The sequence below is a fragment of the Mus caroli genome, unplaced genomic scaffold, assembly GCF_978045245.1.
Source record: "Mus caroli unplaced genomic scaffold, Mus_caroli_1 scaffold_12, whole genome shotgun sequence".
Taxonomy (NCBI): domain Eukaryota; kingdom Metazoa; phylum Chordata; class Mammalia; order Rodentia; family Muridae; genus Mus; species Mus caroli.
Genome location: NW_028227267.1, coordinates 73,732,430 through 73,749,127, shown reverse-complemented (window position 1 = coordinate 73,749,127; position 16,698 = coordinate 73,732,430). Strand labels below are relative to the sequence as shown.

At 45.3% G+C, this 16,698-nt stretch overlaps 1 protein-coding gene across 13 annotated transcripts in view; it reads right to left on the bottom strand.

The window, feature by feature from the left end:
- Enox1 (ecto-NOX disulfide-thiol exchanger 1) overlaps positions 1–16,698 on the bottom strand; it is a 584,295-nt gene that overhangs the window by 131,390 nt on the left and 436,207 nt on the right. For all 13 annotated transcript variants that reach the window (XM_085828788.1, XM_029469169.2, XM_029469174.2 and 10 more), the window contains 4 exons: positions 16,028–16,201; positions 14,633–14,839; positions 11,221–11,454; positions 876–1,088 (listed from right to left, as the gene is read on the bottom strand). In XM_085828788.1, the coding sequence (XP_085684914.1) occupies positions 876–1,088; positions 11,221–11,454; positions 14,633–14,839; positions 16,028–16,201 (828 nt within the window). The remainder of the gene's footprint in view (positions 1–875; positions 1,089–11,220; positions 11,455–14,632; positions 14,840–16,027; positions 16,202–16,698) is intronic.

Genomic DNA, 16,698 nt, shown 5'->3' with positions numbered 1-16,698 from the left:
ACTAGATCACTGCAAATAATAGTTATCTTCAGAAAAAATATGTAAATTGCATGTGTTGCTGTCATGTGTGGATCCCCACACCTGGAACGGAATGGAGCAGAGGCCCCGGAGCGATGTCACTCAACAGCTTTTTACCAAGCGACAAGACCATCAGCAGCTGAGATGCATTGTGCTGCTGTGACATTAACTGCCGACATGGAGTGCCACAGAAAAAGTTGACGCCCCCTTTTTTTTTAATAGAGCCCAGGGGTAATTACTGTGACTATTGTTCTATTAGAAAGCTCCATTTATGCTCCTTCATCAATTCAGGATCTCGACATGAAAAATCACAGGCATTAAGTGTTTAAGGCAATTTGCTTTCCAAATGAAGAAAGTCTATTCTTCAGTCATCAGCGCAGATGGCCAAAGCTCACCTCACAAGGAGCCTGAGGAGGGGGTTTGCTAATGGTACCTTCTCCCTAAACAGAGCCCGGGGACACGTTCAAGGCCTGTTCCCAGTCATCAGTCCCAGTAGGATATACAGGTCTGGGTGGGCAGCCTGCAGGTGGACAGTGGCTGCCCCGCAGGGGTGTGGTGTGAACTGAGGTGGGTCCAATGAGCCCAGATGCACCTGGCTGCCCTGTCTTGGGGGCCAGGCACGGAGTTCTGAGGAAAAGCTACAGAAATGTTGCTCACCTTGAGAAGTAAGCTCTCAGGGCAGGTCCGTGCTCTTCCACATGCCACAGAACATGAGTCGGTTATGAGGTGTGCCATTCAATATGGAGTAAAATGGGAGACTTCTGAGCTACTTACCCCCACATGAGAACATAAAATGGGAACAAAAGAAAAGGCCAAACCGTGACAAAAGAGATGGCCCCCCCCAAAGCGTTACTTACATTGAGTGAGGATCCCCGTTAAGGCATTTTTAAAATTCTCCTTTGCTTCCTCCATTTCCTGCTCGTGGGTAGCCTTTTCATTCATGAGCCTGCGCACGTGGCTGTTGGCCGACTGAACCATGGAGTAGAACTGGTTTGCCGAGCGCCGGTTCACCTCCCCGCGCTCGATCCAGGACAACAGAACTGTGATGGCCTCCGAGAACTTGCTGTCATCTAGAACGGAAGGTGACGGCAAGAAAAAGCCAAGTCGTCAGGCTGATCTCAAAGCATGTGAGGTCTCCCCGCTTAGCGCTGCTTTCTCAGAACTTGACAAATTAGCTTTCCTCTGAAGGAGGCTTTGTCATTCCATAGCTTAGCTATTCTCTTCTTCCTCTGGGTCCATGCAACCACCTAGAACTTATTCAGGTGTCTCTCCAGGAGCTGTGCTGGGAGTTCTTTCTTTCTTTCTTTCTTTTTTTTCTTTTTTCTTTTTTGAGACAGGGTTTCTCTGTGTAGCCCTGGCTGTCCTGGAACTCACTTGTAGACCAGGCTGGCCTCAAACTCCAGAAATCCGCCTGCCTCTGCCTCCCAAGTGCTGGGATACTTAGCTGTATTCTGACAACACATTCTCATACCAAGCCTAGACTGTGCTTTATAAGGTCGACTCCAAAACCTTACGGACCTATTTGGCCTTCACTGTATTTGTCAGAAATGCTATATGATGATATAATTATTTTTGGTATTTATACAAGATAGGTAAGATAGCATCAACATGTAGACCACAGAAAAAAATTATCTTGAAACTTCTTGTAATAGGATATACTGTCCCCAAAGCAGGCAGGAGAAATAAAGTCATTTATTGTTCTACTGAAATTCAAAAGTAATTTCATTTTTAGTTTAAGATAACAGATTTCATTACAATGAAAAATGGAGTGTTAGCTAGTTTTCCACACAAGGGGGTGTGTTCCCTGAGGTGGTCAGCCTTTGCTTTGGGTGGCTAGTGCAAAGTCTATTTGAGCTTGGTGTGAGCCTCAGGTGAGAATAGGAAGTGGAGAATGTGTAAATAAATGATAAAGTTTATTTCAAAGGGAACAAAATAGGCTTGCTTGTTTGGGGAATGTTGTGTGGCTCGGAGGTGGTGGAAGGCAGGTGTGCAGGTGATTAAGTTAATTACAACTGGAAGGTGTACGCCACCTATTACAGCACTAATCGATGTGGCTATTGCTGAAGGCTCCTTGAGTACTTTCCAAGCAAAATCGAGGGGAGAAAACTTTCATTTGTTTGTTTCTACTTCTGGGCAATGTGATACAGGAAAAAGCACCTTTGTTCAACAAGTAAGGAAGACAGACTCTTAATCCTCCAAACAAGCAGAAACCAGACCTTAATACAAGATACTTACCCACTTACTTCTCTCCAGTACTGCCTGCTCCATAGGGTGGGACTTTCAGAGACACCCCCTGTATTGCTTAGCTTTCTAAACAAATACACACTCCAGGTGGACAGACAGAGACTCAGAAGGAAATTTTGCTTTTATTTGGCATGTGTTTTGTTTTGTTTTGTTGTGTTTTGTTTTGGTCTAAATCAACCATTGCCTCCTGGTTATCGGTATGCTATTTTCGGAGTGCTTTGTGAATCCTGCAGCATGTTGTCTGAGTTATCTCTAGCCTTATTTTTCTGAGTCCTCTCTAGCCAGGGATCATTTCAGGGCAGGACCCCTCTGCTTAGGATCCTGTGGAGGAGTAGAGTCTACCTTCTCCAGACTCAAAGCTGCTGTTGCAGTTTTAAGGCAGGCCATCATACACTGTTTCCTCCTGGTCTTAGGGAATCAAATCCCCAGCAGGCCGCTGATCAAACCTGTGCTCACCATTGACCCAGAGGCGGTACTGGCAGAGGCACACCCATTGGGGAGACTCTGGTTTCCTTGCAAGATTTGTTTCTTGAGCACAGAGCAGTCTTAATACCGGAGCCGACTGGCACAATTGTGTTAACTCTGGGATTTCAGTCTGAGTTCAACCCTCTGTGAACTCCAGCTGCTGTAGTTTCCTATCTCATTTCATGAACCGAAGCGGCTTGTGTTAAGATAAAATCCATCATACAACTTAACATTACACTCAGCCCATGGAGAGGCCCATAATTTAGCATTATGTTTGTGAGAGGCCCACTGTGACTCTTAAGAGTCAGAATAAATTCTGCCTCCCTATACACTCTCTCCCTCTCTCCCTGCCAATATATGTTAGGAGAATGGACCTCGGGACAGACAGCAGGAATAAACCAGATACTTAAGAAATCTTTTTTCCCCTTAAAAAAAAAAAATCATGATTGACTTCATGAGCTAATTTTTGTTAACCCTTGCTATGACTTAAGTCTCCACACAGCACCAAGAAAGGGGGACATCTTCAACTTTTTTTTTTTCTTAGCTCAGAAAGGAAAAAAGAGAAAGAGTAAGAACGCTCATTTAACTCAGTTTTCCTCCCCTGGTATCCTCTTCTCTCACTCCTGGTTGCTAGTTCCTAGGTCTAATGAGCTTCAACCAGAAAGAACACACTTAAATGGTTAGAAAGCAAAACAAAACAACGACAACAACAAAACCATTATGTTTGCTCAGCTTGAAAAGCGTGCGCCTTCAGGCTCCTCACAGCTATGACTGGGACTCAGAGTTGAGTTTTAGTGACAAGGAGCAGTTATGGGTAGTTTTCTGGCAGAAGATAGCATCACCAGGACTGAGCAGCAGAACAGAAAATGTAGGTAGCCAGAGAGGCATTCTCCCCATTGTTGAGTATCGGCACACAGAATCCAACCAATGAAAGTGAAGTGTGTAGTTTTGAAAACTCCCAAGTTTACCTTGGTTTCTGGACCCTTTGGGCCTGGCAGGCTGATAATGATTGATGTGCTACCAATCACATTAAATTTAAAACGTGTTAGTTGAGGCTCACTTAGAAATGCCAGTCAACATTTGTTGCCATATTAGAAGTGACTTTAATTTATACTTATTAACACCAACTCAGTAACTCCTGTTGGATGGCTACTGGAGCATACTGAGGACGGTCATTTTCAATTCTCGACTGTAAATTCAATTTGGTATTCAGTGGAAAGATCACCGAGAAAGCAGAAAACAATATAAACTAATTTAAGCAGGGTTTAGATTGCAGCGTTATTAAAGCTATTCATGTGGAAGGAAATTAACGCTGCTCATAAAATCACATCAAAGAACGCACTTAGAAAACTTCCAAATGCTCTCCTCGTCCCCGCTTGGGCGTGACTCTGAGCAGAAAGTGAAGTTTAGAAACTGGAGTGTGCAGATGTGCCTTTCCACAGCAAGAACTGGGGAGATGGCTGTGCTGTGGAGGAGTGTGGACCATCCGCCCATTTCAGATTACTCAGTGTTCCCAGGATGGGTCCTTACCACATCACAATCCCTCAGCATGGGCTACTGGAAATGTGCCTGCCAGGCCCCTTCCCCCGCTGGCGTTTTCCTTCGGGTAAGCGTGGGCCTCTGTGCTTCTGTCTCAGGGACCTTCGGATTCTCCATCCCATGGCCAGCTGTTACTCCTCCTTCAAGGGCCAGCTTATGTCATCTTCATAAAGGAGATCTCCCTACTTCCAGGGTGTGACAAGTATACATCCTTGCTGTGTTTCTAACATTCCCTATGAACTCCACTGGCACAGTCACCCTGGGCAGTGATGGCCTTCTTCCCATTACCACTCACCATTACTTCGCAAATACACTGCCACCCTCTGGTGCATATTTTATCTTTCTCAAAGATGTGTAGTGACTAATGCTGGTCAAGGCACAAACTCAATGACTGGAAGGTGGGATGTTGACATGGAGGACGTTTAATTTTGTGTTCAAGAGGATTTATACATATGCCATTGTCCACCAGAGGTAAATGCTCTCATGACAGAGAAATAGGCCTCTGGGGTCATGAGCACTGGGGATAAAAGTCAAGAGTGGGGCTAGAAAGGTGGCTCAGTGGTTAAGAGTGCTGGCTGCGCTTTCGCAGGTCCTGAGTTCAATTCCCAGCAACCACATGGTGGCCCACAACCATCTATCTATATATAACGGGATCCGATGCTCTCTTCTGGGATGCAGTTGTATATGCAGATAGAGCACTCATACATAAAATAAATGAGCCTTTAAAAAAATAACAAGAAAGAAAGGAAGGAAGAGAAAGAGAGAGAAAAGAGGAGAGGAGAGGAGAAAAGAAAATTACAATTGATGTCAGACACTCTAGGAGAACCAGAAAGTACTCGTGACAGCCAAATATCTCACTGGATTCTCAGTTGGTTATAAATAAAATGCTTTTGAAAGCATGTGTAATTTGGGGGAGGTAATACCAATTTGTTAGCTTTGGAGGGCTAAGTAAGTAATTCTAATTCCTATCTTTTGTCTCTCAGTGACTCCAGCTGAATCTATGCCATCTTATTCTACATCTGGTTATTTTCCGACTTTGTGCGACCTCTTCTTCATGTTTGGGTGAACACCTGTTATGCAGTTGACATTAAAATTGCCAACAGGACACCCTGCTATTCGAAGTCTGCAAGCCAAAGCATCCTTGAGAGCTTGTTAAAAACAAGCTTTTAAAAAAAAGACTCAGCTTTTCTTAGAATCCCCCATCGTGACTGTGCTTCAACCCTCATGCACATCTGTGATGTGCTTCAGCCCTTATGCACAATTGGAAGTCCCAGACACACAGCAAGGACTGATCTTGGGAAGCTGGGTAACATGGTTAAGATGCTAAGCTAAGTTAAGAGATAGCAGGAACCTGAAATGGAAAGTAGTAACTAAAATTTAAGTGAATTTTGAAAGGATTTGATGTGGTTTTTATGAGCTTTGCAAGTGGCTGTCTCTAAATCCCCATTTTCAATAAAAGAATAATTGTCACTTGGAACAGGAAAGAGAAAAGCTACCTAAGACCTGGAAACAGACAGAGAGATCAATGAAGATCCTCTCCCTGGGATACTGGGCATGGAGCAGCCCACCCCAACCCCCACTTTCGCCTTCACTGGGCTGTGTACTTTGGTTTGTCTTTGGCTAGACTATTTTACAGCTCTGAAGAGAGAACATCAATTGTGGACATGAACAGTGCAAATACTTCTCTGTAACAATGCAAGGGATTTTTGTTCAGTAGAAATTTAAATCTTCGTAAAGTAAGTTACACGAGGAATTTCCAGCTACCATCATAGTTAGAAATCAGTATTGATTATTTCTTAGAGGAAAAAAAAGTGTTGTGGAATATCTTTTGAATTTTTTTCTTTCTGTTCAATCATGGAAGTTCTCGTACTACTCTTTCATAGACCCAGACATAAATAAAGGTACAAAGCCCACCTGAGTTTGTTATCCTAAGCCCACAGCCTGGCTTTGATCTGCCCGTTGTTCCTAAATCCAGGGATAAATCTTCCCTTATCACACAGGGGCAAGGAAAAAAGGAGTCTGGTGCCTCCCCCGACCTCTTGCCACCACCCCCCATTATCTATTCTTCTACGTCTGGTTATTTCCAACTTTGTGAGACCTCTTCTTCATGTTTGGTAAACACCTGCTATACATTATCCACATACCAGTCTGGTTAAAAATTTACCAAGTGCCCTGACCTTCTGCAGGTTGGGAGTTTTGGGTGTGATGATAGTGTCCTCCATGCCTCCAAAAAGGTACATTTCTGGGGTTAAGAATCTGTGGCAGACAGAAAGATTTTGCTGAAGGGACCCTGTTATAGCTGTCTCATATGAGTCTATGCCAGTGCCTGGCAAATACAGAAGTGTATGCTCACAGTCATCTATAAGATGGAACACAGGGCCCCCAATGGAGAAGCTAGAGAAAGCACCCAAGGAGCTGAAGGGGTCTGCAACCCTATAGGTCGAACAACAATATGAACTAACCAGTATCCCCACAGCTTGTATTTCTAGCTGCATATGTAGCAGAAGATGGCCTAGTCGGCCATCACTGGGAAGAGAGGCCCCTTGGTATTGCAAACTTTATATGCCCCAATACAGGGGAATGCCAGGGCCAAGAATTGGGAGTGGGTGGGTAGGGGAGCAGGGCAAGGTGGGGGGGAGGGTATAGGGAACTTTCGGGATAGCATTTGAAATGTATATAAAGAAAATATCTAAAAAAAAATCTGTGGCAGAGAACTCAGGACCATCTTGCAAACATAAACTGGGCATGTTCCAATGATGTCATTTAACTCGTTAATTAATGAAGAAGTGGTAAGATGTTAAAACTGGTTCAAAGGAGAATTTGGCCTACAAAAGTTTTTTTTTTGTTTTTTGTTTTTTTTTTGTTTTTTGTTTTTTGTTTTTGTTTGTTTGTTTTGTTTTTTTGTTTTTTGTTTTTTGTTTTTTGCTGCTTAACTGTCTGTGTGCCAGTTAACCAGAACAGTATATAAAGGCTACACAAATGGTTAATGTTCTCCCTCTGCCCCAACACACTCTCCTCAATTACTCAGTGTTCCTAAAATGTGCAAACTAAGGGGGCAATACAAAAGTGTACTGGTTATTTCCCCTGCAGGGCCAAGGAAAATGTTTCTAAATGAAATGGCCTCTCTTGCTTCCACAAAGGTCAATAACACCCCCCTAGAAAAGTGCTTCTCAGGAGGCTCCCTGTGCTTCATATTTTCCTTGCCTGAAGAAGGAGGTCTGGCTGTTAGCTAATGGAATGTCCAGTTGGCCCATAGCATTATTGATTTTTACTTTCATAGAACTATAAATATTGAGACGCATCTCCAGATGCCAGCCACACTTCCACACCTACAGACGGACGCCAGGCATACTCTAGGCAAACGGGAGCCTAGTCCTTTGAAAATTACGAGCACAATTCCAGGGAGACTCAGTTCTCAGTGACAGATGAGGAGATTCCCAAGGGCATTGGTTAGAGAACTTGGTCGCAAGTTCACGTGATTCGAAGAGAGAGTCCTTCCTAGTGAAACATTGCGTGAATCTTTCCAAGTGGGAGAAAGTGTTGAAAAACTTTTAGAATGTTCTCGCCCAACAAAATCTCCAGTGGATGAAAATATAATGCTTCCTCATGGTCAAATCAGTCTCTTCCTTGTGCGGCCCAGCCCCCAGCCCCCTTCAGGGCTGCTCGGTCTGTGTTAGAAACACTAGAATTCATTATCTCATCTGTCTGGTGCCACTGTTTCCAATAAAGTGTAATTATGGTGCTGTTGGGCTCCTTCTCCCTCTCCCAGAGCCCTGCCATAAACTTCAGGTCCCTGCGCAGTCACTTCCAAGTCAGTCTTCATTAAGCTGAATTGTCTCACAACAATGTCTATTTAATCAGCAGGATGCCCCCTGATTCTCTGTTTTAGAATTTGTATTAATGAAACCAATGGCTGGCGACTCTCTGACTTAGCCACTGCACAGTTTCAACTCTACTGTTTCCTCTGGCTTTGGGAGGCCAGGCAGCCGGCCAGTGGGGAGATGTGTTCACCAGAGACGCCCCCTTTTCTCATGCTTGCGACATCACTGACTGTCTCTGAAGGGAAAACATCCTGTAGTTGCCACTCACCGCAGTGCACACTGCTGCTAATAGTATTAGTGCGTACCACAGTTCACTGTTCTAAGCAGCAAAAGCAGACTGATTGGTCATTTCTTTCATTACCCAAGAAATTACCTGGATTCTACGAGGCAGGATCTGGCATGGTGTTTTCTCTTCCCCCAGTACCTAGCACTAGTACCCAGGGTCTGGTATTTGTAAAACACTTAAGCAAATACTTCTTACTGGATTGGCAGCAGGCTGAACATAATCACATCCTTCACTGCCAGCCATGTGTGGTAGCTCTAGTGGCCAGAAATGCAATAGGCCCATGGATTCGGATACTTGGAGAAGAGAGAGAGGAATTAATGTGCCCAATACCTACTGTGTGCAACTGTGTGGGAAGCCTTGCAGGTCATAAGAAAGGTTTGATTGATACAGATTTTGTTGAATGTGAATGATCTTCAAAACAAAATTATAAGAATAAGCACATATGGTGTAAAATAGAAGAAAAATATCTAGTACACCTAGGATGGCAAGGTTTCTCACAGGAGGGTTAAAAAAAAAATTAAATCCAATTAGGTATTTTCAGATTCCTTCTGACACAGGTTTCGGTAGCTTCCGACTTGACTGAATTTTATATCCCCCCACATCAATGAAATCGTCTTCAGGGAGACAAGTTTCCTTGGCTCCTCCTGCCAGGCTTTGCAGTGTTATAAGGAGCAGAGAGTGGATTTCCTCTTGGAGGCAGCCCATTTCCTAAGCAATTAAATGCTGTTTATATTCCAAACTCTGTGCTTGGGTTGAAATTGTCAAGCTTGGTATTACCTGACTCTTGCCTAAGATGTATCTGCAGTGAGTTCATTCTACTGTAAGAGCCATCTATTAAAATTTCCAATCTGTTCTCTCCTCAAGGGATCACACAGTACTTGGCAAAGGCACAGCTTCCGAATTCTGCAAATTATACTCATCTATATAAATATACATTTTTGAAATGGCAAGGCTCACAAATTACTCCAGCAAATTGACATCCCAATCTGCTATCCTCCAAAAGTAGAGGCAAATGCCATGTACCTTATACATGGAATTGGCACTTTTGATGTTGGCTTAATAGAAATAACATAACATTAGATGCCAGATCTTCATGAAATTCCTCCATGCAGTACAGAACTAAGGTGGAGCCATGACTAAACCCATCCTAAGAGTCTCATGCTCTAGTGACTGAGCTATCTGGGCTGGAAAACAGTCAGGTCACAGAAAACAGTCAGGTCACAGAGACCACAGGGTGGTGCCACCAAATTCACTTGATGTTGGCACAAAAGAGAGAGGATTTATTCCAATGAGCATTCCTGGTTATGAATCTTATTCTTTCTCATTTTGGGCTCTCATAATAGTTTCTAGGCTGAATTTACATTGCATATTCTTTCTCACTGGAGGGGTAGCCTCTGTCTGTATATTTATTGCCTATATTATAGACCTTCTGGGCAGGCACTAAGAAAGCCAGCAGGTAGTTCTACTCAGTGGCTGGAGAGGCAATTCAGTGGCAACCATGGCTAATTAGGAGTCCTCAGAGCCGACAGGGATGATGGCTAGGAGGCTATCACCTGCCTTTTAGATCAAGCATAGAATGCCTTTTCTGATCTTCCTAAAATTGGTGATTTTCTTCAGTAAGACCATCCCATCCATTAAGACACTGCCAATAATACATGAGGTAGATTCTTACACCCCCATTCTCCCACTCTTGCCAAGAACCAATCACATCTCTCCTTTCATCAGGAATCCACGAAGCCATCTCTTCACTGTTTACAGGGCACAGCCAAACTAGGCAATAGCCTTGGGGCTTCACCATCTGGTTGAGACACTCTTCAGTTTCACCTTGCTTTAGGAACGCAGTGCCCACACCAAATCCTCTTTGTTTCTGGTACATCTTTGTTTTGAGGGCTCTGGGCTCTGGTTAGATTGCCTCTGTGAACCTTTCTCATTTGGGAGAAAGACCTCTTGTTTATCCCAGCAAGTTCAAATCCTGCCTGCTCTGTGAAGATATTCTTGACCCCTTTCCCTGCTCAGGTTACACTTGCTGGCGTTCCCAAAGCGTGTGGTGGATGCCTTGCTCCCACACTGAGGCCATCACCTTTGCTCAAAGTCATTCAGTTACCTGCCTGTGGAAACTGTGACCCACTACAGCACTGTTGGTAGCCAGCACCCTCAGGAGTGCTGTTCACCACCTACCAACTGCCTATAAAATGCCAGTCATAAAAATAGTCATATAAGATAGTCATATAAGACAGATATCATTCAGCTCATTCATGTGGTCTCTAGCAGCCCTAGACCCCAACACAGGCATATACGTGTGCATCTCCTCACCTCCATACATACACTAATTTCAAAACCTGCCTTCCCGGTCATCATTGAAGTTCAGCAGGTCTGATCATTATTTCTTTGGATCCTTTATTTTCTTCACTCTCGAACCCAGGGGAGGCCCCCGGCAGAAATTAAGGACTTACTTTTTCTATTGTTACTCATCTGTAGGTGTGAGAAGGTTCCTTTGACTCCACCTCTAGGACAGGGGACCTGTCTACATTTCTCTTTTCTCTTCTACAAACCCTAGACATCATAAGATGTCTTGGAAAGGCTTTCAGTGTCTGGTAGAACTACATGGCCCACAGAACTCAGAGAGCACTAGACAAGGTCAACTTCTCGGTGAGGCCACTGCCCTGGCTCACTAAGCACTTCCTGGGGACCACAGGCGGCTGCTGGCATTGCAGACGCCCACCCCCACCCCAGCCCCGCCCTTCCTCCCTTCATACAGGAGAGCCTGACTAAGCAATGGCTCTGTCCTTAGCCAGATGATGGAGCCCAGAGGTCTGCAGATCCTAGCTCGCCCCCCACCCCCTTTACCTTTCAGTTTGTCAGCCAGCAGGGCAGCTTCGTGCTCTGAGTAGTGCATGATGGCCGGCGGTGAGGGAGGCCGAAGCCTGTCCTCTTCCAGTTTGCGTCGATGCCGCTCCTCCCGGGCGCGCATCCTTTGCTTGCATTCCCACTCATAAAAGTCATCCCTGGCCTGAGCAAAATCCACGTGCAGGCGGCCGGAATCCTTTTTATCCGTGCTGGACCCTAATCGCATTCTGTAACCTAGAAGCAGTGGAAAGCCAGGTCACCTCCAGTCAGGGGACATATTTCCCACAAGCGAAGCAACTGTGCCTCAGGAAAGAAGATACCTTTTTGTCTCTGGGGGATGGGAAGCAGGTATCCTTTTAAAGAATTAATTATTAAGCACAGATGTGGAGGTTAATATACCTACCCCCCCCCCCCGTTACTTTCCCAGAGGGACCCTCACAGTGCTCCTGTTGCATCATCAACGGAGCACTAAATCCTGGCCACGCCTTCCTCCCTTTGGCTTCGGGGGGGGGGGGTCTGTCTTGCTTTTTGTTTTCAATGTTCTATAACTCTATTGCACGTGCACTCTTAAAAATTCTTTTTCAAAGAGGCAGGGTATGAGTAAATATGGAACATCCATGATATTTGAAGGGGCCTGGAAAGTAAATTTCAGAACTTTACTCGGAGCCTATTGCTTCATTCCCCTAGCAAACACTGCCGCTCCGGTTTTTTTCTCTGCCGCTACCAAAGCCACAATTACCCAGGCAATTTTGCAATGCTGTTTTATTCCCACTTATCCTCTGGGGCATGCGGGAGAATATGTTACCTTCAATCAAGAGGCCCCACAGTATCTCATCCAGCCTGCACGACCACACAAATTATCTGTGCAATCTTTGAAGGCCACAAGAGGCTTGTGCAAGGGCCCCAAGTTAGGCCAGAAAGAAAAGGGGGGGAGGGGTGGAACCTTTAGGGGGAAGGAAGGACTTACTGAGCACTACCTGTCTTACAGTGATTGGGGATGAGGGGGGGGGGGGGAGAGGTCGTGAGGGGTCAACACAGGACTGGATGCTGCTAGCCAGCCTAACTTCAAATTTAGAAGAATTGAAGGCACAGCACGGTGATGGGTTCTTCAGTTTGGAGTACTTAGATTTTCACAACATCAATTTAGGTCTTAGCAGGAGCATATCTGGGAGGGGGGCTGCCAGAGGAAGGGGGCAAAAATAAGCGCCTCTGCTTTGCAAGGGATTTGCAAATGAGAGCCAGGCTGTGCTGTGCTACCTGCACCTTGCCCTGGGCCATTTCAATCCTTACCCACTAGGATTTAAGTTAAAACCCAGTCACAAATCCCCCATGGAAGCTGGCTTTTCCCCTAGCAGGGCACTCCACACTTTTTAAAAAGTTACAAATGTGCTTGCTACAGATCTCATCCAACTGAACTCTCTTCCAGGTTTCAACAGGATGGTGGAAACAAAACAATACCCATCTCGGGTGCAAATAGTCGCCCACACTTGAACAGAATTAGTGCTGACTCGGTGGTGGGCTGTGGAAAGTGACGTCAGCAGGCTGTGTCCTGGCCAGCTGTCTGAGTTGGTCGGAACAACTTTCTCTGCTCATATTCCAGAGAACCCACTCTCTAAAACCTTTCTGGTCCTCTTTCATCAGAGCTTCATCATTACAGCCTTAAAAGACTCTGATGAGGCTGAGGCTAAACTTAGCCTGGCCCTCAAATGTGAAAGTGCTCCTAAAATTAGGCTTTCCAGCTGGGCTTGCTGGAGATTACAGGGGTGGTGGTGGTGGTGGTGGGGGCAACCTTCTCTCCTTCCTGTCCCTTCCCCCAACAGCTGGGGTTTCAGACCGTCTCAGCTGCAGAGACCACCCTAGCAAAGCTGGGGACTTCTCTGCACTCAGGCAGTGAAAGACTTGAAGTGGGTGGAGCCTGTGTTTCCTCCCGATTCAAAAGAGCTACCAAGAAACGTCAGAGTTTGTCTAGTCTCTATTTCCCTCCATATGTCTATATTTGGCACTGCTCATCTTTGTTAACGTCTTCGAAGTTTTCTGTTTGGTCTTAAAGTTGGCTGGTGTTAGTGTTTTAAAGGACATTCGCCTACTCGATTCTTCAGTCACGCAGGGTGAAGTTGGTGTCTTAGGGGTGAGTAATAGTCTGATAGACTATAGTGACTAAGAACCCAGATTTCCAGGCAGGCACTGACAGAAAGAACCATCTGTCCTTTATCCTGACCGGGTTTGTTTTGTTAAGAACAGGCTGACACTCGGAGATCCCCACAGCGTGCTTCATACACACACACGTGATTGACCTCACCTAGGAGTCCTGCTGGTAAACCGACTATTCCACCCACAGGTGGAAGTAGTACGACAATTTATCTGGGTTAGGGAGATGGAAAGCCACGCCCTCCTCTCTCCAGGACCCGCAGTGGGTGCCACTGTGCGTGTTGTAAAATATCTTTATTCATTTCCACTGTGGAATGGCCAGACTTTATGTTTCCTCATTGAGAGCTTAAGGACAGTAAGGGATTTAACATTCTCTGGATCCCTGTCTTGGGCAAGGTCTCTGAGGTACTGAGATAACCTCAACCTGTCAGGGGTTCACACAGAATGAAAGGCAATGGAGACTGGCTGCAGATGTCGGGGAAAACCTGGGGGTGGAGCCCAGGTTTTACTTGATTCTTTCCCACCCGGGGTTACCTTTGCTCTGAGTTAGGTAGGCGGTCTGCAGGGTGGCAGATGGCACTAATGTCGCTGGAGAAGCAGCAAAGGGCAGTGAGGCTAACCTAAAACTAAAGACTTCCAAAGCACCACGGTAACATTAGCCTCGGTGTCCTTTGGTTTGACTGAGGTTCCGTGCACCTAGTCAGACTTTTCCTGATAGAAACCCAGAGAGCTGAAGGCAGCACTAGGCTTCCTTTTCACATTTGTAAACCTCTCCTAAAGCCTGGTCCTAAGGATAATGATGGTAGAGCCGGCAGCTGTGTGTGAGGACAGAACCGGGAACAAATTCCCTGCAACGAGGGGATCCTGCTTCCCCGTCCCTGGCGTGAAGATTGGAAATGCACTTTTAAGAAACTGAAATTATTCTGAGAGAGTACTTTACTCCCCCCCAAGAGGATTACATCCAATAATAATAATGGTTCTCAGTACTCAAAATATTGCTTTTCATCTAATACGCACTTGAGAACATTAATTAGAAACTCTGTAGAATTCCTTGAGACTGGATGGTAGGCAAACCTGGCTGTGGAGAGAGGCACAGGCTTAACAAAGAGCCCGTGGCAGCCAAGCTGAAAGGTGAATGCCTCCTTCCCCAGCCCCCACGCTACCAGGACTTATTGAGTGTTAAGGCAAAAGGGAAGGAGCTCACAGTAACATCAGAAGACAGGACAGGATGGAGAGCAAACCCCCTTTTTCTAAAGCAAGGTACCAGAGAGGTAAATGGCTTTGTCAACCATGAATTCCTCGGCAAAGCGAATGTGACAGAAATTCTTCTTGCTCTTTCGGATGGCTGTGATATCTCCGCACTGCTCAAAGACTTCTTGAATAATTTCTTCCGTTGCATTTTCTGGTAATCCTCCGACAAACACAGTCTTACACCCCGGAGGTCGTTCTCTTGTGGAAGGAGGTGGGAGATCTAAGATCACAACGAGAAGAGTTTTGTCTTTTTATCGATCGGCTCTTTACCAGGTTCACAGGGCAAAAGTTACACTTGCACGGTTGTCTCCAGACTGAGGCACAGTCAATTTTTACAACACGTTACGTCTCCCCATCCCCACTGCTACTCCCCCCTCCCCTCCCCCATCATGTTTCCTGATCTTCTCCCCTCCCTGGCAAACCGCCCCCCCCCCCCAACCTTTATTTCTCATGTTCATTTCTGCACAGAGTGGCTGTGCTTGTCCAGGAAAAAGATAACACGTGTTAGCATAATTTCATTTCTCTTTCATACACAGACACCCAGAAGAAGAAAAAGAGGAGGGAGAGAGCGTCACAAGTACAAAGCGCGATGAAATGACACATGATGAAAAGCCCTGGCTTGCTGCTGCTTTGTCTTCTTGCCAGATAAAGGGGGCGGCATCGTGGGACGAGGGAAACACAGCCCACGAGAGAGCGTGCAACAGTACTTACCTGGCTGCAAAGATGCTGAGTCTGGGAAAAGCCTTGGTTATTATTCACATTTAAATGAGCACACTATTAAATTTTGAGGAGGCTGTGTGAAAAGATAGTGTATGCTGTCACAACAGTTTGCCGAGTTTGTATGTAGATTGCTACAGCTATCTCCTGAGAAGTCCAGTTCAAGTAGGCAACACTGATTAATATGAAATTTTTTTTAAAAAAAATTTCCAGCTATGTAAGCCTATAAACTTAGCATCAGAGGCTAAATTAATCAAATATATAGGTCCTTCAAGTGAACGTGATTTAGCCCAGAAATTCTGAGATACGTGTTCTTCCTGCCTCTCACCTTTCCCCCAAATTGCCACCTGCCAGATTAATTCACGGTTCTGTCTAGTAAAACACACTTGAGACTTTCTCTCCCGTTTGTGGAGGTGGAGAGAGAAGCTGCCAGATTTCACATGAGGCATTCCAGAAAATGCTAGTTCGCTGCACACAGTAAAGATTCTTAGTGTTACACATGAACTCTCCGAGCTCACTGGCTTCACGGTACTTATCCAGTGGCTGGACAGCTGCATGGACACATCCTTGTGTACCTGTCCTAATGTAGAGACACAGCATTGGGTAGAACATTGCACATCTGGAAATGAACCCAATACTATTTCCGAAGAAAAAGGAATATGACGAGCGGATGCTTCTTGCTCCCACTTACTTGGATTTTGGGGGAAAAGAGTACAGCTTTTGCAGTGGATTATTTCCTTGACGACGGCCACTTCCGTTGGGGGTGGGGGTGGTACCAGCCCCAGACCGGGTATCATCGGGTTAATGGGGGTGATTCCAGTCATCATGTTGAGGCCTGGATCGAAGCCTGGCACGCAGATTGAGTCTGCGAAAGCATACAAGACAACACGTTGGTTAGACATTGTTGGTTCTGTTTGTGTTACTGTCTCCCACGGATTGGTTGACTTTATATTTCCTCTTCCTCTGGAGTTTCTCTTAGCATATGATGTAGTATTACAGAAAGCTATTCTAGAAGGGTAAAGGAGAGAGAAAGTGTACAATGTAGAACCTACAATTCTACAAAAAGGAAGTTATATTACTTAAAATATTAGCACGGCAGAACAGAACACAGCATATTAAAGTGTGAAACCATACGCCATGAGGCCCGGCTATTACTGGGAATGCAGTTTTCTGTCCCTCACTGTTAGGGCATTGTTTACATTGCCTTATGATTTACAATGGGGAAAGAACATTTGGCATTGAAGTGCCATGAGAATCGAATTGTCAGCCTACTTTTATCAAAAGTCCCTTCTGGTCCAAGGGACCTACGTTTGGGGAAGTTCGCTTTATATGTACATGCTCTGTACTGATCACCCAGGTGCC